Consider the following 24,312-nt stretch of genomic DNA (forward strand, 5'->3'; position numbering starts at 1 on the left):
GAGGCGGGTGGGCGCATGTGAATCTGCAGCGTCTCATGCCACGAACAGATGTACACTGGGTAAGTGACATTTTCCGTTCGATGGCATGTGTAGCTGCAGATACACATGCTTTGCATAGACTAGTAAGCAGTTATCTCCCCAAAAGCGGTGGTTCAGCCTGTAGGAGTTGAAGTTGTTTGAAACAAAGTTCGTAGTACTGCTTGTCCTACTGTGGCTTGTTGTGCTGTTAAAACATCCACGCAGTAGTGCTTGGTAAACGTAGGAGGCGTAGACCATGTGGCTGCCTTAAATATTTCAGTCATTGGAATGTTACCTAGAAAGGCCATGGTAGCACCTTTCTTTCTAGTTGAGTGTGCCCTCCATGTAATAGGCAGTTCTCTTTTTTCTTTGAGATAACAGGTTTGAATACATTTAACTATCCATCTAGCAATGCCTTGTTTGGAAATTGGATTTCCTAAATGAGGTTTTTGGAAAGCAACAAATAATTGTTTTGTTTTCCGAATTTGTTTTGTTCTGTCAATGTAGTACATTAACGCTCTTTTGATGTCTAATGTATGTAGTGCTCTCTCAGCTACAGCATCTGGCTGTGGGAAGAACACTGGTAGTTCTACTGTTTGATTCAAGTGGAACGGTGATATGACTTTTGGTAAAAATTTTGGATTTGTCCGTAGAACTACTTTATGCTTGTGTATTTGAATAAATGGTTCTTGTATGGTAAATGCTTGGATTTCACTGACTCTTAGAGATGTGATGGCAATTAGAAATGCAACTTTCCATGTTAAATATTGCATTTCACATGAGTGCATGGGCTCAAAAGGTGGCCCCATGAGTCGTGTTAAGACAATGTTGAGGTTCCATGAAGGAACTGGTGGTGTTCTTGGTGGTATAATTCTTTTTAGGCCTTCCATAAAGGCTTTTATGACTGGTATCCTAAACAGTGAAGATGAGTGGGTAATTTGCAGGTAAGCTGAAATTGCAGTAAGATGTATCTTAATGGATGAAAAAGCTAGGTTTGACTTTTGCAAATGTAGCAAGTAGCTTACGATGTCTTTAGCAGATGCGTGTAAGGGTTGAATTTGATTATTATGGCAATAATAAACAAACCTTTTCCACTTATTTGCATAGCAATGTCTAGTGGTTGGTTTTCTAGCTTGTTTTAGGACTTCCATACATTCTTGTGTAAGGTCTAAATGTCCGAACTCTAAGACTTCAGGAGCCAAATTGCTAGATTCAGCGATGCTGGATTGGGGTGTCTGATCTGTTGATTGTGTTGAGTTAACAGATCTGGTCTGTTTGGTAGTTTGATATGAGGCACTACTGAGAGGTCTAGTAGTGTTGTGTACCAAGGTTGTCTTGCCCAAGTTGGTGCTACGAGTATGAGTTTGAGTTTGTTTTGACTCAACTTGTTTACTAGATATGGAATGAGTGGGAGAGGGGGAAAAGCGTATGCAAATATCCCTGACCAACTCATCCATAACGCATTGCCCAGAGACTGATCCTGTGGGTACCTGGATGCGAAGTTTTGGCATTTTGCGTTTTCTTTTGTTGCAAACAGGTCTATTTGTGGTGTTCCCCAATTTTGGAAGTAAGTGTGTAGTTCTTGGGGGTGAATCTCCCATTCGTGGATTTGTTGGTGATCCAGAGAGAGATGGTCTGCGAACTGATTCTGTATCCCTGGAATGAACTGTGCTATTAGGCAAATGTGGTTGTGTATCGCCCAATGCCATATTTTCTGTGTCAGGAGACACAACTGTGTTGAGTGTGTTCCTCCCTGTTTGTTTAGGTAATACATTGTTGTCATGTTGTCTGTTTTGACAAGAATGTGTTTGTGGCTTATTATTGGTTGAAATGCTTTTAACACTAGAAATACTGCCAATAGTTCTAAGTGATTTATGTGAAACTGTTTTTGACGAGAGTCCCATTGTCCCTGAATGCTGTGTTGATTGAGGTGTGCTCCCCACCCTATCATGGAGGCATCTGTAGTTATTACGTATTGAGGCACTGGGTCTTGAAAAGGCCACCCTTGGTTTAAATTTATATTGTTCCACCATTAAAGCGAGGTGCATGTTTGGCGGTCTATCAACACTAGATCTAGAAGGTGACCCTGTGCTTGTGACCATTGTGATGCTAGGCACTGTTGTAAGGGCTGCATGTGTAATCTTGCGTTTGGGACAATGGCTATGCATGAAGACATCATGCCTAGGAGTTTCATTACTATTTTGACTTGTATTCTTTGGTTTGGATACATGACCTGTATTATGTTGTGAAATGCTTGTACTCTTTGTGGACTTGGAGTGGCAATCGCTTTTGCTGTGTCGATTGTTGCCCCTAAGTATTGCTGTGTTTGACACGGCTGAAGGTGCGACTTTGTGTAGTTGACTGAGAAACCTAGTTTGTGTAGGGTTTCTATGACGTACTTTGTGTGTTGTAAACACCGTTCTTAGTGTGTTGGTTTTGATTAACCAATCGTCTAGGTAGGGGAACACATGTATTTGCTGCCTTCTGATATGCGCAGCTCCTACTGCCAGGCATTTTGTAAAAACTCTTGGCGCAGTTGTTATTCCGAATGGCAACACCTTGAATTGGTAATGTACCCCTTGGAATACAAATCTTAGGTACTTTCTGTGTGAAGGATGTATTGGTATATGGAAATATGCATCCTTTAGGTCTAGTGTTGTCATGTAGTCTTGTTGCTTGAGCAGTGGGATTACGTCTTGTAATGTCACCATGTGAAAGTGGTCTGATTTGATGTAGGTATTTAATGTTCTGAGATCTAATATAGGTCTCAGTGTTTTGTCCTTTTTGGGTATGAGAAAGTACAGAGAGTAAACTCCTGTTCCTTTTTGTTGAATTGGTACTAATTCTATTGCTCCTTTTTGTAGCAATGCCTGGATCTCTAGTCCTAGAAGAACCATGTGTTGTTTTGACATATTGTGTGTTTTCGGTGGAACGTTTGGAGGGAATCTGAGAAATTCTAGGCAATAACCATGCTGGATAATTGCCAGTACCCAAGTGTCTGTTGTTATCTCTTCCCAATGTTTGTAAAATTTGCTTAGTCTCCCCACCACAGGTGTTATGTGTTGGGGATGTCTGACTTGGAAGTCACTGCTTGTTTTGAGGAGCTTTGGAACTTCCCTCTATTCTTTTGGAATTGTCCCCCTCTATATTGTCCCCGAAAACCTCCCCGCTGATATGGACTTTGATAAGTGGGCCTTGTTTGTGAGGTTGTGGGTTCTGTAGCTTGTCCTCGAAACCCCCCTCTAAACTGTGTTTTGCGAAATGTGCCTTTGCTCTGTGGGGAGTAGAGTGCGCCCATGGCTTTGGCCGTATCAGTGTCCTTTTTAAGTTTTTCTATAGCAGTGTCCACCTCGGGCCCAAATAACTGCTGTCCATTAAAAGGCATATTCAGCACGGCTTGTTGTATTTCCGGCTTGAATCCTGATGTACGCAACTATGCATGTCTCCTTATTGTTACTGCAGTATTTACTGTCCTCGCAGCTGTATCTGCTGCATCCATTGCTGACCGTATCTGAATATTTGAGATACTTTGTCCTTCCTCCACCACTTGTTGTGCCCTTTTTTGGAACTCTTTGGGTAAGTGTTCCATGAAATGTTGCATTTCGTCCCAATGAGCCCTATCATATCTTGCCAGAAGTGCTTGTGAGTTGGCAATACGCCATTTGTTTGCTGCTTGTGCTGCAACCCTTTTCCCTGCAGCGTCAAATTTGCGACTCTCCTTGTCTGGAAGTGGTGCGTCTCCCGAGGTGTGAGAGTTTGCTCTCTTGCGAGCTGCCCCTACTACTACAGAGTCTGGTGTTAGTTGCTGCGTGATATACACAGGGTCTGTAGGTGGTGGCATGTACTTTTTCTCCACCCTTGGAGTTATGGCCCTGCCCTTCACAGGCTCCTGAAACACCTGTTTGGAGTGTTTTAGCATTCCAGGTAGCATAGGTAGGCTCTGGTATTGGCTATGAGAGGAGGATAGTGTATTAAACAAAAAGTCATCCTCAATGGGTTCTGCATGCAAGGTGACATTATGAAAAGCTGCTGCCCTTGAGACCACCTGCGTGTAAGATGTACTGTCCTCAGGTGAGGACGGTCTTGCTGGGTAACAGTCTGGGCTGTTATCCAATACTGGCGCATCATAGAGGTCCCATGCGTCGGGATCGTCCTGACTCATTGCAGTATGCGTTGGGGATTGCATCAGTGGTGGAGGGACTACTGGTGATGTGTGCATTGATGGTGGTGGAGATGGTGGCGGATTTGTCTGTCTTGCCACCTTTGCCTGTGCCTGCTTGTCCTTATCTTGAAAGGCAAGTTTTCTTTTCATTTTAATTGGGGGAAAGAGTGCTTATCTTCCCTGTGTCCTTTTGAATGTGGAGCCTCCTTTGAGTGTAGTCTGGCTCCACGGATTCTAGTTCTTGTCCGAACTTATGCCCGTGCATTTGGGAGGACAATCCCTGTTCCTCTGTGTAGGAACCTGATTTCGGTTCAGAGGCTGGATGTTTCGGAATGGAAACCTTTTCGGTAGCCTTTTTCAGCTCCGACGACACTTTCTTGATTTTCGGCATCGTGGTCTCTCGGTGCCGACCCATTTCGGTGCCGCTGTCTCGGTGCCGAACTTGCTCGGAGCCGCTGTCTCGGGCTCGAGATTGCTGTGTGCCGGTATCTCGACTGGAGTCGGATGACTTCGACACAAGCGTGCCCTTTTTCGGTGCCGATGATCGGTCACCTACTTTACGGGTTAAGCCATGGCCTTTTGGCGGTGGCGTCCCCTGGGCTTTTGTGGTCTTCTCGTGAGTTTTATGTTTCAACGTCTTCCTCACGGTTTTAGTCGTTTCTTCGGGATCGAGCTCGTCCGAGTCCGACTCCTGGATGGAGAAGCTTTCATCTTCTTCCTCCAAATGCCTTTGTCCTGTCGGCGCCGACGCCATTTGCAGTCTTCTAGCTCTTCGGTCTCTTAGTGTCTTCCTTGACCAAAACGCTCGACAGGCTTCGCAAGTATCTTCTTTGTGTTCTGGAGACAAACACAAAAGTTACAGACCAGGCGCTGATCTGTATATGGATACTTGTGACATTTTGGGCAGAAGCGGAATGGGGTCCGTTCCATCAGCCTTGAAGAGACACGTGGCCGGGCCGACCAGGCCCCGACGGGGGAATCGGAAAAAACCCAAAGGGCCACCGGAGCTCTTCAAAAGTCGGTGTCGATCTGTAGTAACTAACCCAATACCGATCGCAAACAATACAGTCAAATTTTCCAAGATTCTAACTAACTTTCCGAACCGAAACACGGAGCGAAAAGGAACACGTCCGAACCCGATGGCGGAAAAAAAAACAATCTAATATGGAGTCGACGCCCATGCGCAATGGAGCCGAAAGGGGAGGAGTCCCTCGATCTCATGACTCGAAAGACTTCTTCGAAGAAAAACAACTTGTAACACTCCGAGCCAAACACTAGATGGCGGGATGTGCAATGCATGTGTATCTGCAGCTACACATGCCATCGAACATATACATATATGGAAGCCGGCTGCAGCTTCAAAATTAAAACAAGTACCACCGTCAGAGGTACTTAAAAACAAAAAAAAAAAAAAACTCCAAGGCTTGTCATATCCAAAAAGAGGAGTTTAATGGCGACGCGTTTCGATCTCCTAGAGATCTTTCTCACAGCCAATGACAAGCCTTGGAGTGTGATTTTATTTTTGTACCTGTGACGGCAGTACTTGTGTTGTGTCGATCTATACATGTCTTTACATGTGTATTTCTTAAGAAATACATATAAGTACCATTTCACAATAATAAAATATGTACATACTCTTTAGGCCTGTGTAATAAATGTTTATTTACTCACTGTAAAATGTATATATATATATGTGTGCATATATGTATATACAAGTATGTATACAATGTATGTGTATGTATACATATATATGTGTAAATTATTCTTTGCTTAACATGTTCATAGGTCATTGCTTAATTCCTAGGTAAATTGTTAGATTAGATACTTATGAATCCTTGCCTTCATTTTAGCTATCACAATGAGCAAATGTTATCATTACTATTTTATCAACAAGCATTTTGCTGTTGAAAATTGAGTGAAGCTAAAATAAATTTAGAATAGTACACAAGTAAATGAAACCTCAAATACTGCTAATCTTGAAAGTCTGTGTTGACACAACACTTTAAATCTCAAAATATGATATCTATTATATTCCTTACACATATTACCTTACTATGTATTTATGTATCTATTTGTTTATAACTTTAATCTTACTGTAGAAGAGGAAAAAAAGATAAATAAAAAAAATCTCTCATAAGCTTTACTTTGTCTGCCCATCACCCTATACCTTTATTAATCTATCCTCCATACCCACTCTGACTTATCCCAAACCCATTCTGCTACTATGATCGCCAAAATAACCCTGCCTAAACTGTTCCCTCCTCTACCACTCCTGGCCCCACCCGATCCTCAGTTTACTACTATGATCTCCCATACAACCCTACTAAATTCTCTCAGGTATCTCACCTCTGACTCATCCAAAACCCCTTCGACTACTATGATCTCCCTAACCCTTTTCTACAGACAATTCCCTCCTCCATCTCTCCTTTACTCATCCCAAGCCTCATCCTATTACTGCAAGCTCCCAATGAACACTTCTGGATTCTTCCCTTCTCTATCCCTTCATTATTCTATTCAAACCTACTAACAAACACACATAGCTCTGTTTTGCATCGCAGAAGGCTGGGTGTCGTCCGGGGGTCATATGAGAGGGTGCCTCGCATTGTGGTGTTAGCATCGGTCTGGAGTCTGAAGTTGAGGTGCTCCATCGGTCGTTGGGTCATCTGTGATGGTGCATTGGAATGTTTCCTTGAAGATGATGGCGATGCCCCTGCCATGTTTGTTGGTGCGGTCTCGTGTATCATCTTGTAGCCGTCAGGGGTGGCCGTGGCAATGTCAGGGTCTGAGGAGGGTGTTAGCCATGTTTCGGTGAGGAAGTCACCATCGGGGTCATGGGTGGTGATGGTGTCCCGGATTTCCATGGCGTGTTTGCATAAAGATCAGGCATTTAGCAGGATGCACTGGAGTGGTGGGGTGGGAGGCGGAAGCGGCAATGGCGTGAAGGAAGCGTTGGCAGGGGAGTCAGCAGATGCCACCAGGCTCAGGAACGCAGGCAGAGCAGTTGCAATCAACTCAGGAATGCAGGCGGAACTGTCTCAACCAGGCTCAGGTATGTGGGCGGAGCAGTCAGTGACAGGCAGGAGGGGCGTGGAGCAGCTGGGGAGCTGTGATTGGCCCTAGACGTCAATTCAAAAACGGCCGCGCACAGACTTTGCCTGTGCGCAGCAGGGATGCTGCAGGGCCTGCCCTAGGGTTGGGTGGTGATACAGGGTTGACGGCAACACCAAGAATTTGCTGGGAAAAATACTTCAATGTTCCATCACAAGGAATGTTTAACATTCAAAACGCTAGTAAATAAACTGACATACCATGAGATAGGAGTATTTGATCCCTCAACGCACTGAGTGTCAGTTCAAGAGCTTTACCAATAGGCCACAAGCGACTGCTGTACTGTGCATCAAAACATAGCTTTAACATTCGAACCAAACATCTTGCTGGTGTGACACTTTGAAGTCATTGTATATAGAGACCACTGCAATACCAATCTCTCTCGCTTCCATTCCAATACCAATCTCTCTCGCTTCCATTCCATAATGGGATGGGAGAGAGGGAGCGAGAGACAAAGAGAGAGGGTTTTTCTAGACCTTGATGAAGGATATACTTAGAATGAGAAGGACAAATTGAAAATAAACATTTTCTTGTCAATTATAAAGCGTTACATCACCTTTCAGTATGTAACTTAAACATATGAAGTTGAAAAAAATTCAAACAGGGAAATGGCCAAAGACACACCTCTACCAAAACCCTCAACCTTCAGTGTGAGTGTCTAAGACCTTAACCACTGCACCATAGGTTATTCCGGATAATGCAGTGTCCAGACATTCAACCCAAAGATTCTGCCAGGAAAAAGGCTCAAGTGTTTCATCACAGGGAATGTTTACCATTCAAAACACTAGTAAATAAGCAGAGACTGTAGGAGGCTGGACTGGCTTGTAGTGAGTACCAAGGGGTACTTGCACCTTGCACCAGGCCCAGTTATCCCTTATTAGTGTATAGGGTGTCTAGCAGCTTAGGCTGATAGATAATGGTAGCTTAGCAGAGCAGCTTAGGCTGAACTAGGAGACGTGTGAAGCTACTACAGTACCACTTAGTGTCATATGCACAATATCATAAGAAAACACAATACACAGTTATACTAAAAATAAAGGTACTTTATTTTTATGACAATATGCCAAAGTATCTTAGAGTGTACCCTCAGGGAGAGGATAGGAAATATACACAAGATATATATACACAATAGCAAAAAGATGCAGTATAGTCTTAGAAAACAGTGCAAACAATGTATAGTTACAATAGGATGCAATGGGGAAACATAGGGATAGGGGCAACACAAACCATATACTCCAAAAGTGGAATGCGAACCACGAATGGACCCCAAACCTAGGTGACCTTGTAGAGGGTCGCTGGGACTATTAGAAAATAGTGAGAGTTAGAAAAATAACCCTCCCCAAGACCCTGAAAAGTGAGTGCAAAGTGCACTAAAGTTCCCCTAAGGACAAAATAGTCGTGTTAGAGGAATAATGCAGGAAAGACACAAACCAGCAATGCAACAACTGTGGATTTCCAATCTAGGGTACCTGTGGAACAAGGGGACCAAGTCCAAAAGTCACAAGCAAGTCGGAGATGGGCAGATGCCCAGGAAATGCCAGCTGCGGGTGCAAAGAAGCTTCGACTGGACAGAAGAAGCTGAGGTTTCTGCAGGAACGAAAAGGGCTAGAGACTTCCCCTTTGGTGGACGGATCCCTCTCGCCGTGGAGAGTCGTGCAGAAGTGTTTTCCCGCCGGAAGGACGCCAACAAGCCTTGCTACACGCAAATCGTGCGTTTGGCGTTTTTGGACGCTGCTGGGGCCCAGGAGGGACCAGGAGGTCGCAAATTGGACCTGAAGAGAGAGGGGACGTCGAGCAAGACAAAGAGCCCTCACTGAAGCAGGTAGCACCCGGAGAAGTGCCAGAAACAGGCACTATGAGGATGCGTGAAACGGTGCTCGCCGAAGTTGCACAAAGGGGTCCCACGTCGCCGGAGACCAACTTAGAAAGTCGTGCAATGCAGGGTAGAGTGCCGTGGACCCAGGCTTGGCTGTGCACAAAGGATTTCCGCCGGAAGTGCACAGGGGCCGGAGCAGCTGCAAAGTCGCGGTTCCCAGCAATGCAGCCCAGCGAGGTGAGGCAAGGACTTACCTCCACCAAACTTGGGCTGAAGAGTCACTGGACTGTGGGGGTCACTTGGACAGAGTCGCTGGATTCGAGGGACCTCGCTCGTCGTGCTGAGAGGAGACCCAAGGGACCGGTAATGCAGCTTTTTGGTGCCTGCGGTTGCAGGGGGAAGATTCCGTCGACCCACGGGAGATTTCTTCGGAGCTTCTGGTGCAGAGAGGAGACAGGCTACCCCCACAGCATGCACAAGCAGGAAAACAGTCGAGAAGGCGGCAGGATCAGCGTTACAGAGTTGCAGTAGTCGTCTTTGCTACTATGTTGCAGGTTTGCAGGCTTCCAGCGCGGTCAGCGGTCGTTTCCTTATCAGAAGGTGAAGAGAGAGATGCAGAGGAACTCGGCTGAGCTCATGCATTCGTTATCTAAAGTTTCCCCAGAGACAGAGACCCTAAATAGCCAGAAAAGAGGGTTTGGCTACCTAGGAGAGAGGAAAGGCTACTAACACCTGAAGGAGCCTATCAGCAGGAGTCTCTGACGTCACCTGGTGGCACTGGCCACTCAGAGCAGTCCAGTGTGCCAGCAGCACCTCTGTTTCCAAGATGGCAGAGGTCTGGAGCACACTGGAGGAGCTCTGGACACCTCCCAGGGGAGGTGCAGGTCAGGGGAGTGGTCACTCCCCTTTCCTTTGTCCAGTTTCGCGCCAGAGCAGGGGCTAAGGGGTCCCTGAACCGGTGTAGACTGGCTTATGCAGAATTGGGCACATCTGTGCCCAAGAAAGCATTTCCAGAGGCTGGGGGAGGCTACTCCTCCCCTGCCTTCACACCATTTTCCAAAGGGAGAGGGTGTCACACCCTCTCTCAGAGGAAGTTCTTTGTTCTGCCATCCTGGGCCAGGCCTGGCTGGACCCCAGGAGGGCAGATGCCTGTCTGAGGGGTTGGCAGCAGCAGCAGCTGCAGTGAAACCCCAGGAAGGGCAGTTTGGCAGTACCAGGGTCTGTGCTACAGACCACTGGGATCATGGGATTGTGCCAACCATGCCAGGATGGCATAGAGGGGGCAATTCCATGATCATAGACATGTTACATGGCCATATTCGGAGTTACCATTGTGAAGCTACATATAGGTAGTGACCTATATGTAGTGCACGCGTGTAATGGTGTCCCCGCACTCACAAAGTTCAGGGAATTGGCTCTGAACAATGTGGGGGCACCTTGGCTAGTGCCAGGGTGCCCTCACACTAAGTAACTTTGCACCTAACCTTTACCAGGTAAAGGTTAGACATATAGGTGACTTATAAGTTACTTAAGTGCAGTGTAAAATGGCTGTGAATTAACGTGGACGTTATTTCACTCAGGCTGCAGTGGCAGGCCTGTGTAAGAATTGTCAGAGCTCCCTATGGGTGGCAAAAGAAATGCTGCAGCCCATAGGGATCTCCTGGAACCCCAATACCCTGGGTACCTCAGTACCATATACTAGGGAATTATAAGGGTGTTCCAGTAAGCCAATGTAAATTGGTAAAATTGGTCACTAGCCTGTTAGTGACAATTTGAAAGTAATGAGAGAGCATAACCACTGAGGTTCTGGTTAGCAGAGCCTCAGTGAGACAGTTAGGCACCACACAGGGAACATATACATGCACACCTATGAGCACTGGGGCCCTGTGTGACAGGGTCCCAGTGACACATACATATAGGCCACCAACCTATGAGCACTGGGGTCCTGACCAGCAGGATCCCAGTGACACGTAACAAACATACTGAAAACATAGTGTTTTCACTATGAGCACTGAGGCCTGGCTATGAGGATCCCAGTGAGACAGTGAAAACAGTGACAAACACCCTGACATACACTCACAAACAGGCCAAAAGTGGGGGTAACAAGGCTAGAAAGAGGCTACCTTCTCACAGAGACACTACCATCAGATACCAGGATTTGAACCTTCAACCTACTGAGAGACAGTCCAAGAGCTTTACTGGTGGGCCAGAGGTGAATCCGTTCTGCTGTGCATCAGAATGTAACAATAGCATTTGAACCAAACATCTTGCTATGTGCCGCTTTGAAGTCATTCTATGGAGAGTTTATTGCTATTGGGGGGGAGGGGGAGAAACTAAAATGTAAAACAAAATAAATTTATTTCATTTGTGCATGAGACTTTTTTATAATTGTGAGGGTACATTAATTAACAACTGCCTGCCTATATATGTACTCAAAGTTGCTAAAGTAATATTGGCAGTCCAAAAGTAGTTAACTACTTTTCAAATATAACGTGAGTGTTGGTACTATTTGATGTTTACCCATGTTTTTCTTTTATTGTATGTTTTACTACTATACAGTTGGAAGATAATGAACCCAGGAACCAGGTGTTTGCTTTGACTGCAATCGTGCTTTAACCCAAGAACGAGCAGAACTTTCCGAATACATCTGTCTAACTTCAACTGATAGTGGTTGTAATTATATGTTAAATTAAAAAATGAGAAGAATTACCTAAACACAGTTTAAGACGTTCAATTCAAATTGTATTGGATTATGAAGATAACGTGAACTGATCTGACTCATGTACTATCTCCTTATGATTTAGCTTTTTCATGTAAATTATAGTGTGTAGCTTTTGACTGAGCTCAGTGTGATGTGTGTATTGGAAATTGGTTTTAAAAGAAGACTGTATTAAATCTCACTTCCTCCAAATCTTGTTCTTCTTAAATGAATCTAATACATATAACTTTTGTTATATAAGAAACTTTGTACTTGGAAATTGTTTTTTTTCTACATGAAGAAACCTTATGAATGGGTTGAATAACTGTACTCCACTAAGTTGTATTATACAAACCGCTCCATAAGACAGCCTTTAAAATATAGCACTCCATTCTCATAACACACATTTCTTCGGCATCATCATGGACACTTAGAGTGGTCTGTTTTGAATGTGCATGTCACTGTGCTCACTTACACTGCTAAATATCCTTTATTTCTTTGTGTCTTATGTGCAGTGACTTTGCCACCAATCTCTCCAAGTTCTGTGTCCAATTATTAGATGTACAGGTTACCGGAAATTGGGTACTGTGACCCTTTTTGGATGTGTACATAACCCCACATTAAGAGATAGGCTCGGCAGTCTCTTTAACACTACATGCTGGAAGAGGCATTTCTTTAGGAGCCTATTGATCCTTGTCAATGCTACTTACTGAGTTAGCCATCAGACAGGCCCAGTTTCTTTTGACAGAGTAGGTTTATTCTTTCTGCCTGACTTACATTTGCTGCTATACTGAGAAGATTATGAAATGACGTAACAGTTGGTCAAGGGCTTCTTTAAGTAAAATGCAATGTTTATAAAGGAGTTCTGTATTGCTTACTATAACCAATTTCTGTGGTCCACAGCTAACCAAGACCCTCAGTGGAAGATGAGTATGTTAATCTGTCCAAACAGACACCTAGGTTTATTGTGAGCTCTTAAAGAAAATTCTTACACTGACCTAGGTTGCATCTTTTGTAAATAGATTACTAAAACTCACCTCGTGTGCAGAGCAGTGCTCCAGAGGCCATCGCCATCTGCAGAGCCTGTGCTAGCCGATCCAAAGACAGTTCAATCTCACTAGTGGCATTAAGAGGGTTCAGCTCATCAGACAGCCTGCTGATTTCTTCCACCAAGGGTAAAATGTGATCAAACATCACCAGGCCCAAGCGCCCATACAGGTTCTTCTCTGTCAGGTGTCCCTGGAGGATCATCATCACCTGCAACACACTGAGGTGTAGTTTGGAGTACATTGCATGGCAGTCCTGGTCAGAACCGACTTTAGAGTCCTTGGGAACGATTTTAGAGCCAATGTGACCATTAGATATGGAGGCCTTTTTCTGCCGCTTATATGCAAGTGGTGCTTTCACACACCATCGGATCAGGCCCGTCAGTGGTGTGAGTTCCAGGTAACCAATAGGAAGATTTGCTGCAATTGGCGTGTTCAAAAAAGTGATGAGGATGAGCCTGGGGTCTTCAAAGATCCAGGAAACCACCATCTCCAGAAGGTCAATGGGGGGAATTAGTTCATCTGCAACAATGGAATGGCAAATTGGTCAAACAGTCAATGATTGAGCAGTGCTTGCCCTCATTCCCAACACGTACATCAACTCTTCGAAGAAAGTCATATTGAAAATGTTGCAAGGAAAACACCATGCCTCCCAGAACAGCAAAATCTACAAAACAAGTGGCCTAAGAACAATAAATATCCCTAGGCCCAAAGAGAAAAAAAAAATGTTCTTCCTCCAGAGAAAAAAAATCCTTTCAATATGGCAAAAATCCTATCCTCAGAGGCATGAAATGCAGAACATTACGTTACAAAACCACTTTCCTTCAGAAAGGATTATGTTACTTACCCTGTAAACAGATGTTCGTGGCCTGTAGTGCTGTAGATTCACATCCTTTGCATACTTCTGTCATCTAGTGTTGGGTCCAGATGTGTTCTAGTTGTTTTTCTTCAAAGAAGCTGTTGGTCACAAGGTAAAATGACCCCTCCTCTCAGTGACAGTGTGCATAGGCACCGACTACGTTGTTAGATTGTTTACCCGCAGTCGGTGGGAATAGGGTGTGAATAGAGTGTTAGAAAGAGATGTCCATGCATATGAAGTGTAATATAATACTGCACCAGCAACGGGTGACCGGGGAGGAGGGCGGGTGCATATGAATCTACAGCACTACATGCCACAAACAGATGTGTATAGGGTAAATAACAATCTGTTCAATGGCACTTGTGGCTTTAGATACACATGCTCTACATAGACTGTAAAGCAGTGCCCACTAAAAGTGGAGGCTAACCCATGGGTGTTGCAGTTGTTTGAAAAAGAGGAAGAAGCACAGCTTGTCCAACATTTGCTTGTTGTCGTGCTAATACATCCACACAATAGTGTTTCCTAAATTTGTGCGGATTTGACCATGTGGCTGCTTTGCAAATGTCAGCTATTGATATAGTACCTAAAAAAGTCATAAGGGCACCTATCTTACGAGCGGAGTGTACTATAAGATGTATGGATAAAACTCTTTTAGCTTTAGCATAGCAAGTTTGAATACATTTAATTATCCATCTTGATATATCTGCTTTAGATATAGCCTTCCCTGTGTGTGGAGGTAAAAAAGCAACAAAGAGTTGTTTAGTTTTACAAAAATCTTTAGTTCTAGCAATATGCAACATTAATGCTCTTTTAACATCTAAGGTATGTAGAGCTCTTTCTACAATTGAATCAGGTTGTGGAAAGAAAACCAATCATTCAACTGATTGATTGAAGTGGAATGTGGACACAACCTTTGGAAGAAATTCTGGGTTGGTACGAAGAACTAATGTATCTTTATGTATTTGAAAAAAGGTTCCTCCAAGGTTAATGCATGAAACTCACTCAAACGTCTTAGTGAAGTGACCGCTACCACAAAAATGCCACTTTCCAAGATAGAAATTGGAGTGGGCAGTTATGCAAAGGCTCAATTGCTGGCCCCATAAGTCTAGTAAGCACAATGTTAAGATTCCATATTGGTGCTGGAGGTACCCTAGGTGGAATAACCCACTTAAGACCTTCGAAAAATGCCTTAATGACAGTTATTTTAAACAACGTTAAGCACTGTCTTTTTTGTGGATACCCCGCTATTGCTGCAAGGTGTAATTGTATTGAAGTGTATGCTAACCAAAAAGTTTGTAAATGGAGTATATAGCAAACAATATTTTGAATAGCTGCATTAAATGGGTCAATCTGTTTGTCCTTTTCCATTCAGCCGCATTGCATGCTCTAGTTGTGGGTTTGCGTGCTTCCTTAAGAATGGTCATGCAATCTGAAGGTAATTGTAAATATTCAAACTCTATGACCTCAGGAGCCAAATCACAAGATTGGGTTCTTTGGGATTTGGGTGTCTGATTTCTCCATAGTTCTCAGTGAGAAGGTCCAGGCATAGGGGGAGTGTCTCACGTGGAACTACTGAGAGTTCGAGCAGTGTTGTGAACCATGGTTGTTGTGCCCAAGTGGGAGCTACCAAAATGAGGGTGACAGGTCTGTCTGAGCTTTCTCACCACAAATGGAAGAAGAGGGAAAGGTGGAAAAGCGTGGACAAATATCCCTGACCAGTTCATCCATTGAGCATTTCACTTGGACAGTGGGTGTGGGAGCCTGAAGGCAAAGATTGGGCATTTTGAGTTGTCTGCTGTTGCGAACAGATCTATGTGTGAACCCCTCCATTGATGGAAATATGTTTATAGCACTTGAGAGTGGAGTTCCCCTTCGTGGACTTGTTGCTGCATCCTGCTGAGTAAGTCGGCAAAGTCACTGTCTGTCCCCGGGAGGTGTTCCGCTAACACATGGATGTGATGCAAAATTGCCCAATGCCAGATAGTTGAGGCAACTGTAGAGAGTGACCCCCACACCTGCAAATAAAACATGGCTGTTGTGTTGTCTGTCTGGACTAAGAATATTGCCTTACAGGTGAACCATAAAAAGATTTGAGTGCCAGATGAATAGTTTGTGGTTCCAAGTAACAGATGTGTAAATCTTGATGCATGGCGTCCCACAATCCTTGTATTGAAAGGTTGTGTAGACTAGCACCCCCACGTGTGAGAGATGTGTTCACTGTGAGAGTGATCTGGGGAACAGGCTCTAGAAACTGCTGTGTTCCACCACTGCACAGAATTGTGAGTAAAGCTGTCTACCAACACTAGATCCTGTATCTGAACCTGTTCTTGAGACTATTTACTTGCCAGACACTCCTGCAGCGGATGCATATGTAGCCTTGCATGTGGCACTATTGCAATACAAGATGCCATCATCCCTAGGATTCTCTGAACTGTCCTTACTGGAATCTGCTGATTGGGGTATACCTGTTGCAGCAGAGTTGTTATATTTTGGATCCTGGGTGCATTTAGAACAGCTCCTAGATATGGCTGTATCTGAGATGGTTGGAGGTGGGATTTTTGTATGTTGCTGGTAAATCCTAACTGGTGAAAGAAATACTTTGCGTAGAAGTGCAGTTGTTACTCCAAAAGGGAGCACTTTGAACTTATAATGCCTTCCTTGCATGATGAATCTGATGTATTTTCTGCGCGCTGGATGTATTGGGATGCAGAAATATGCATTCTTTAGATCGAATGCAGACATGAAGTCTCCTTGCTCAAATAGAGTTATCACACCATGGAGAATGACCATAAGTGTTCTGACAGGAAGTAGTGATTTAATGGTCCGAGATCTAGAACTGGTTGAAGTGAACCGTCCTTTTTGAGAATAAGGAAACATAGTTAATAAAATCCTGTTCCTTTTTGATGAGGGTGAACTAGATCTATTGCTCCTTTCTGAAGGAGAGCCTGTACTTCGTGATTTAACAGTTATAAATGTTCTACAGAGAGAGTTTGTGTTCTCTCAGTGGTATGTTTGGAGGTGTGTTGATGAGCTCCAGGCAATAACCATGTTAGATAATATCCAACACCCCCTGGTCTGCTATGTTTTGCCAGTTGGGGAAAAACTGTTGTAGATGCCCGACAGGTCTTGTGTGATCAGGAGGAATGAGAAGGGAGACACTGCTTTGATGTGGAAGGGGTGGCATGAGTGGAGACACCTCTTCCTCAACCTTTTGAATTGTTTCCCCTATATGTGCCGCTGAAAAAACCTCTAGAAGGGGATGCTGAATGGTGTTGCCTAAAAGAGGTAGGGAAGTACGATGTTGATTGTTTATTGCCCTGCTTGAAGGTAGGCCTGCAAAAGGAACCCCGATTATTGGGAGTTTAAAGATTTAGCAACATCAGTGTCCTTTTTCATTTTTTCTAGTGTTTGGTCTACTTCTGGACCAAAAAAGTTTTTCTTGATTGAAAGGGACATTTAAGAGTGTTTGCTGCACCTTAGGTTTAAAACTTGATATACGCAACCAGGCGTGTCTGCGTAGTAGTAGTACACTGGTGTTTACACCCCTAGCAGCTATATCTGCTGCATCAAGAGCACGTATAATAGAATTATTTGAGATTAAATTGCCATCCAGCACAAGTTGTTGTCCTTTTTTCCTAAATTTTTCTGGGAGATGTTGAATAAGGTCTTCCATTTAATTCCAGTGTGCTCTATCATATATGTTGCTTACACTTCAGGGGTGTTAGCATTTCTCCAGTGGCTGGCTGCTTGAACTCTCACCCTTTTACCTGATGGATCAATCAGTTTTGATTTTTTATCTGGAGAAGTTGGTGAATTAGCTAGTTTACGGGCATTTGATACTACCAGGGAGTGTGGTGTAATTTGACCTCTTATATCAACAAGATTGGAAGGGGCTGTCTTATATATATATATATATTTTTTTTTTTTAATCAACTCTAGGTGTAATTATCCCAGCACAGACGGGGTCTATAAAAATGTCACCCGCATGCCATGTCATACCCTTCAGCATGGGCAGGTATTGACAAGCCCTAGGGGTAGAGGAAAGAGTTTCAAATAAAATACATCATCCTCTATAGGGTCCTTCTGTTATGGGATCTGATGACGTGCTGCTTCCCTAGCTACTAATTCATTAAAAGATGTGATATAATCTGGTGGAGATAGTTTAGCTGGGTCTGTATCACCTGGTGGATCAATGTCATAAGTGTACCAAGGGTCTAATGGTGGCTGTTGAGCATCATAATCCCCCCTTGATCTTGTACAAAGGATTATGGAGATCCTTGTGGAGTTCCTCCTATTATATCTTCTAAATAGGATAGTCAATGGTGCAGTGAAGAAGATGGGGGTGGATGACAGGGTGGTAAAGGCAGAGGAATTGGACTGGTGGCCGTGTCCTTTTTTGGAGGCATCAGTACATCAGTGGCGTCCTCAAATGAAGACTCACTTTTAGATTGAGTTGGTGTCAGCTTCGATCATTTTGCAAGGATCTGACCAGTATTAGGCTGAATATGTATTGTCTTGTTTTGGATCGTGTTTCTCTGCCAGTCTATAAAATAGGATATGGTGCTGAAACAGTCAATTTGGATAGAGGTGTCAACATTTTAGATGCCGAAGAGGCCTTGAGTTTTGGTGCAGATGGTGTCGGAACCGAAGACATCGATGGTTGGTTCAGTGTGGAAGTCCTTGGAGTTGGTACATGGGTGAGAGCTTTAGGCTTACGTTTCAGTGCTGAGACGGAGTGTGAGCATCCTTGGCAGATGTTCGTGCCTACCATGGCCTGACAGCAGTGGTGGGCAGCAGGCTTATGTTTGGTCGGTGCCAAACGTTTTTTGGTGGGTATGATAGGGGCCTTTGAACTCACTGCGTGCTGCGGCGATGTAATTTCCTGTGTGTGCGCGCTGGTCTCAGCCTCAGGGTCCGATTCGGAGTGTAAAATGGGGAAGGCGTCCTCCTCTGCCATGGAAGCTTCATGCAGCTCTTTATGCGGTTCGATGTCTTGGATACCGAAGATGTCCGGTGTCTCTTCCAACTCCTTGCGCTGCAATTCTTTTCTACGAGCCAGACTATCATGTAGCTCTTTCTTCGACCGAAACAATCGTATTCTTGTGCCTGACCCACAAAATGAGCATATTGGTCTCACTGTGCTTTAGACATGCTGAATCCTTTCAGTGCTGAAACCATGGACTTTTGTTCATGAAGGACTACTTTCTCTACCTCTCTGACTCTGCTTGTTCTCTCTGAACCACATTGCTTTCCCAACCTCGATATCTTTATTTAAAAATGACCCCCCCAAACCAAATAATTCTAGTTTGTCCTACCCCGACCTCTTGTTATGTCCACCACTTGCTGCTGTATCTTAGGATGGCCACCATTCGAAGATGACATTTGTGCTACAAAGAGGTCACCAGGGACAAACAAAACACATTCGCGCAGTAAATCGGTGTGCACCCTGTGTCACAAATGAGATCTAATGGTTTAACACTGCCTGTTTTTAACATTGAAGTGAGGGGCATCGTTAAACTTTCTCCCAGATTGGTAGCCCACATTTACACAATTTTAATTCACCATGGGTCCCCGACCCCCTCAGTACGCACAGTTACCACCATGATTCTTTTCACACTATAAAGCATAGCTATTGGAGCGTCCAACTGATAACAGGATTATGCCGATGATTTTCAGTGTCAGACGGGGAACCGAACAATGAGGCATGCAATAGTACATTGGTGAGGTTTCATCATTCTTTTGTGGGAAAAACTATCTACCTACATGTACACAGGGGTTCTGGTCAGATTTTATGGCTAGATGGGATGTACTTTGTTATTGGTATCTTCTTGAAGGATACAGGGTTTCCATGAACTGCAGCAAGGTTTCACAGTGGTAGAAAACTTTAATTGCCCTGATGCTGGTTAAATCAGTTTCAATATGGCATGTGTAACAGACCAGAGTTTGCTGCATCAAATGTCTTTGGTCAGGCCATAATGTGCATCTGAAGGAAGGCTTGTCCATTTAATCAGTATGGCACAAGGGACAAGATTCCCTACTGAGGACTGTTTCCACAGCTGGGAGATTTTGAAGGGTTCTCCTTAGATTTTTAATTCTCATTTGGGAGACCTTGTGGGAAATATTACAATAGTCATACAGTAACAGACCCCACACTTTGTGCACAGTTGCGACATAAATCTGCAAGATAAATTACAAGTATGAGACAAATACAACCCTGATGTTACTCATTTTACAGACCCATGATAAGGGAGCACCCAGCAAGATATGCCATGGAAACCGAGGAAAGGCAGTTCAAAGTCAAAAAGGCAAAAATACCTTTAACTACAGGAATTTAGTATTCACCTAATAAATGATGTGATGAAGACATTAAGTAATGCAATAATTACCTCAGGGACTTGGTCCATCCTTTGACCAGTGATAAATCTGAACAACAATCCATATCTCCATACCTTCAGAGATTTCATTCAATCCGACAGAAAAAGCATATATACAGATATAAGGGTCAAAAACTAATTTAGATCTGGTGGGTCCTACACATCTTATTCTTAGTAGCTGAAAGATATGGTCTGACTGGATTTGAGAGGTGCAACTGGTAGTGAACATTCTTTGACACATCAGACGGACTGGATAGTCCACTGTGCCAAATCTTTGCCACAGGGGTTCAATAAGCGTTGAGGTTGCCCTGGTCCTTAAAGTAGAGGAAACATGTTGTGCTCTCCAATACTTTTAAATGTGGTTTCCATTCATCTTAGAGGTATACTGGCTGAGACACAAAATGGTTGTGCATTTCAATGCACACACGACCATCGTTTTGGATTCTCCGTCAGACATTTGAGTCTGTTATGGTATATTACAAATCAGGCAAGTTACTCACCCAATGGAAATTGATTGTAGCCCCTCAGCACACAGTATGCTGAAGGACTACATCCCATTTATTTTTGGGAGAGTAGCCTGTCAGATTTATGCAATTTTTATCTAAGGAAACACGGGACACCTTGGCAGCACACACAAGAAACTTGCTAGATTGATGAAATACAATGCGTAAGCTTGCCCACAAAGGGGAGTACATTTCTGTAACCCAATTTGACCGATATCACAAATCAGCAAATACTTGGTTAAATTCTTACAGTCACATTTGAATCCCTTTATTTTTAAGAAAATGGTGATTATCGCATAAATCTCAAATTCTTACAAAATGTAATTCATACTTTTCCATGAAAGGAAGAATAGGAAGAATGTATTTAAACACTGGTGATAATCACTGTGTGAGGCTTTCACCTCACTTTCTGCTAGGTGCTGGGTCAGGGTGACATGGAGTCAGCATCTGATTTTAGAGGATATTGACAACTATACTATAAAGTTCAAGTTTATAGAATTGGTATCACCTGTGGCCAGGACATGAGAACTGTTGACAGGGACAATACGTTGTAATTTTTATATAGCCCATAGGCAAGTTTAGTTTTTGCCCTGCACAGTAGGCACAATAAAAAGACAGGTATGCCAGAGTGCATTCTGAAATAAGCCTTTTCACTGCTAATTACAGCACACCTGATAAGCAGTACAAGAACGGGGGCACACAGCCAACCAAGGAGGACAAAACAAATGCCATCATTGGTGCAATACGGAAGGTGCTCGGTTATTGATGAAAATCAATAAAAAGCTGTGACTGGATGAGGGGAAACCTCTGTTTAGTGGCACAGAAGCCAAGAGCCTGAACCTTCAGGTGGCATGCTGTAACAAATTGCTGGTGTAAATTCTGATGCCCAATGTGACCCTCACTGAGGAGGCCTAAATATCCAGACAACTGGATATAAGTGAAAGCATGCTGGCAGTCCTTGGATTGAATTAGTAATCCCTTGACTTTGGAGGTGCCTTCCCATTGGAGCTGATGGGTAGGAAGTAGGATCCTAAATGGTGTGGGTTACTTTAGTATCCTTTACTTTATCTCAGCATTACTGCTGAGCTGTGGGTGCCTCAAGCATCCCAACTTGATTACTTTAACTGGAGTTCTACAGTCTTGCTCCATGGTTCTAATGTTTCTCCCATGTCAGTTCCTCCCCCTCATCTTACTGATGGTTTTTCCAGATGCCTCCAATTTCCTGTTACCTTCCATTGCTTGTTCCAGTCCTGTCTCAACATATCAGCTCTTTCCTCTCGTTACTCACATCGCCAGAATAGCTCCACAAACAACTGTATTCTACACTACCTTCTTCCTTGCCCCAGCCCATAGCTCCTTCTTTGCACCCTTATGCTGTCTTCACACAGCATACTCTACTAAATTAAATCCCACTGTGGTCTAGTAATGGATCCTGTATGCTTTCTTACGCCAACTGAAATATGCAGCTACCTTGCCCCCCCCCAGCCTTTACTGTTTTAAGTTTGCGCCTCTGCTGATGATCTATCCACTTTTGTTGAACCTACCCGCAGCATCACTGCTTCACTCCTGTGCCTCGTCTGTCCCATCCTAGCTCCCTTTTTTACATGTCATTTTGCTTTTCCTGCTTGGCTTTTTTCAAAATTAATCTTTACACGTCACTTAGCTTTAGGCAGCTGTGGCTTAATCTGGTCTGAGCTGATCTACTCCTTTGGCAACAACTACAGCAACATTCTCTTCCCAGTACCCCTGCACATGTATTCTCTATGTTTCCACAATTAATAATGTAGAAAAGACCTTATTAACACGACTTCATAATTCACTCATACTCTTTTTAAGCACTGTACACATAGATGTTACCAAAGTTCATTTTACTGCATTTACCAGTTTCCACAAGATGAAAGACAGTAGTACAGATGTCAGTGGCAGGCAAACCTTAATATATAGTCATCTTGCCCCTTTGCCTCTTCCCTTTTCTACCCTGTAACTGTAATGCAAAATCTGTGCGCCTCCCATTTGTCTCACAGTCCTTTCACTTCTCTCCTTCTGTCATAGATTCTAACCCACGGGCTTCTGTTATACAATTATAATTTGGTTAAGTGCTCGTTCACTATTGGTATCAAGGCGCTGTCGAGAAATTACTAGGCAGGATACATGCTGTTCGGAAGAAAGGTATGTGATTAAAAAAAAAAAAACAGGGTTTGAGATCTTTCCTTTTTTGTAAGAACGTAAGGTCACAGGAAGAAAGTTCCACAGGGAGGGAGCTAGAAAGAAGAATCCAAGGCCTCCCATTCCAGTCTTCCTAACTAGGAGGCAGGAGGAAGAAGAAGGTAGTTCTGGAACTAGGCAGCACTTCTTTATTCTCTTAAAAAACATACAGACTCTCCCATAGGACTGCTTCAAAGGCAAGACAACAGACTTTAAATTTAATCCTCTGTTCTAGGGGAAGCCAATGGCTTTCTCTGACCAAAGAGGTAACATGAATGTCGTGGTGCCAGATCAGACTTGAAGCTTAGTTCTGAACACAGTCTGTGAATCAATTTTTAGGGAGACCTATTGAGAAAGAATTGGTATAATCAAGTTTTGAAATGGTCAAAACCATAATAACTGTCTTAAATGCATCCTTGGAAAGGAACATGGCTTTTTTTTTATTGGTATCAACAGTTGCTCACAAAAGTACATTCTACACAAAGGTTTTGCAGAGGATCGCGTTGTTTCTCGTAGTACATAACAATAGTCATTGTATCATCAATACATCTCATCTTGAAATTTATGCCCCTCTCCCCATCTACAATTTACAATATATGTATTGTCCTGCAGCTGTAATGATGGATGGTAGGTCCGTATTTTCTCCCACACGGCGGCTCACGGTCATCACCTGTTCCTACAGGCCTCCCATTGAGACCAGATTTTACTATACTTCTGGGGTCACCCATGGCTCAAGTAAATCACCTGTTCTGCTCGCTGGCACCAGTCCAAGTTATTTTCCCAGTCCTGTACCCCTGGTGGTTTGGTCACTCCCCATGCCCTCGTTATGCCTCTTTTAGCCACCCCTGCCGCTAGCATTAGCCACATCCGCTGATATTGCGGCCACTGCTCTTCACCCGTCATATGCAGTATTAACTAACAGGCCTCCAGCGGAACTGTCAGGCCTGTTACCAGAGTCACAGGGCAGATCACTTGCTGCCAGAATACTTGTATGTACGCGGTCAGCTCCACAGGATAGGAAAGAATGAGCCCTCCATGCCACCCCTCCACCTTTACACAATGCAGACTCACTCTGGCCCTTATGGAATAGCAAAGAGCTAGAGTAATGTGATCTATGTAGGATTCTAAGTTGTATTAGGTGGAATCGAGCCCTAATTTCCACTACTCACGGACTCTGTCAGGCCTCCTGCCAGTCCTCTTTTTCTATTGCTCCTAAGTCACCCCCCCTCCCCACCCCCAATGCCTCTCGCAGAGACCGTCTGGGTCCGGGGAGTTATTCACAAGTTTTTTTATAGGTCAGAGAGATTGCCTTCTCCAGTAGCGGCTCCGATAGCAGTAAGTCTTCAGGCGGCGCAGACTCTGGGAGCTGTTCACCCACCTGGATAGGTTTCTTTAGTGCGTGATTCAGTTGAAGGTACTGGAAGTCTATTGTCACCCCCCACTGCAGATTCCTTTCATAGGTCCTCAAGAGAGACCAGACTGCCAGCTCTCCATATGTTCCCCAGATTTTCTATTCCGATAAG

At 43.9% G+C, this 24,312-nt stretch overlaps 1 protein-coding gene across 1 annotated transcript in view; it reads right to left on the bottom strand.

Annotated features, from left to right (window-relative positions):
* INTS15 (integrator complex subunit 15) overlaps window positions 1-24,312 on the bottom strand; it is an 85,637-nt gene that overhangs the window by 26,930 nt on the left and 34,395 nt on the right. The window contains exon 6 of the mRNA XM_069210438.1: window positions 12,840-13,370. Within this exon, the coding sequence (XP_069066539.1) occupies window positions 12,840-13,370 (531 nt within the window). The remainder of the gene's footprint in view (window positions 1-12,839; window positions 13,371-24,312) is intronic.

This window comes from Pleurodeles waltl, chromosome 10 (assembly GCF_031143425.1).
Source record: "Pleurodeles waltl isolate 20211129_DDA chromosome 10, aPleWal1.hap1.20221129, whole genome shotgun sequence".
In the NCBI taxonomy this organism is placed as follows: domain Eukaryota; kingdom Metazoa; phylum Chordata; class Amphibia; order Caudata; family Salamandridae; genus Pleurodeles; species Pleurodeles waltl.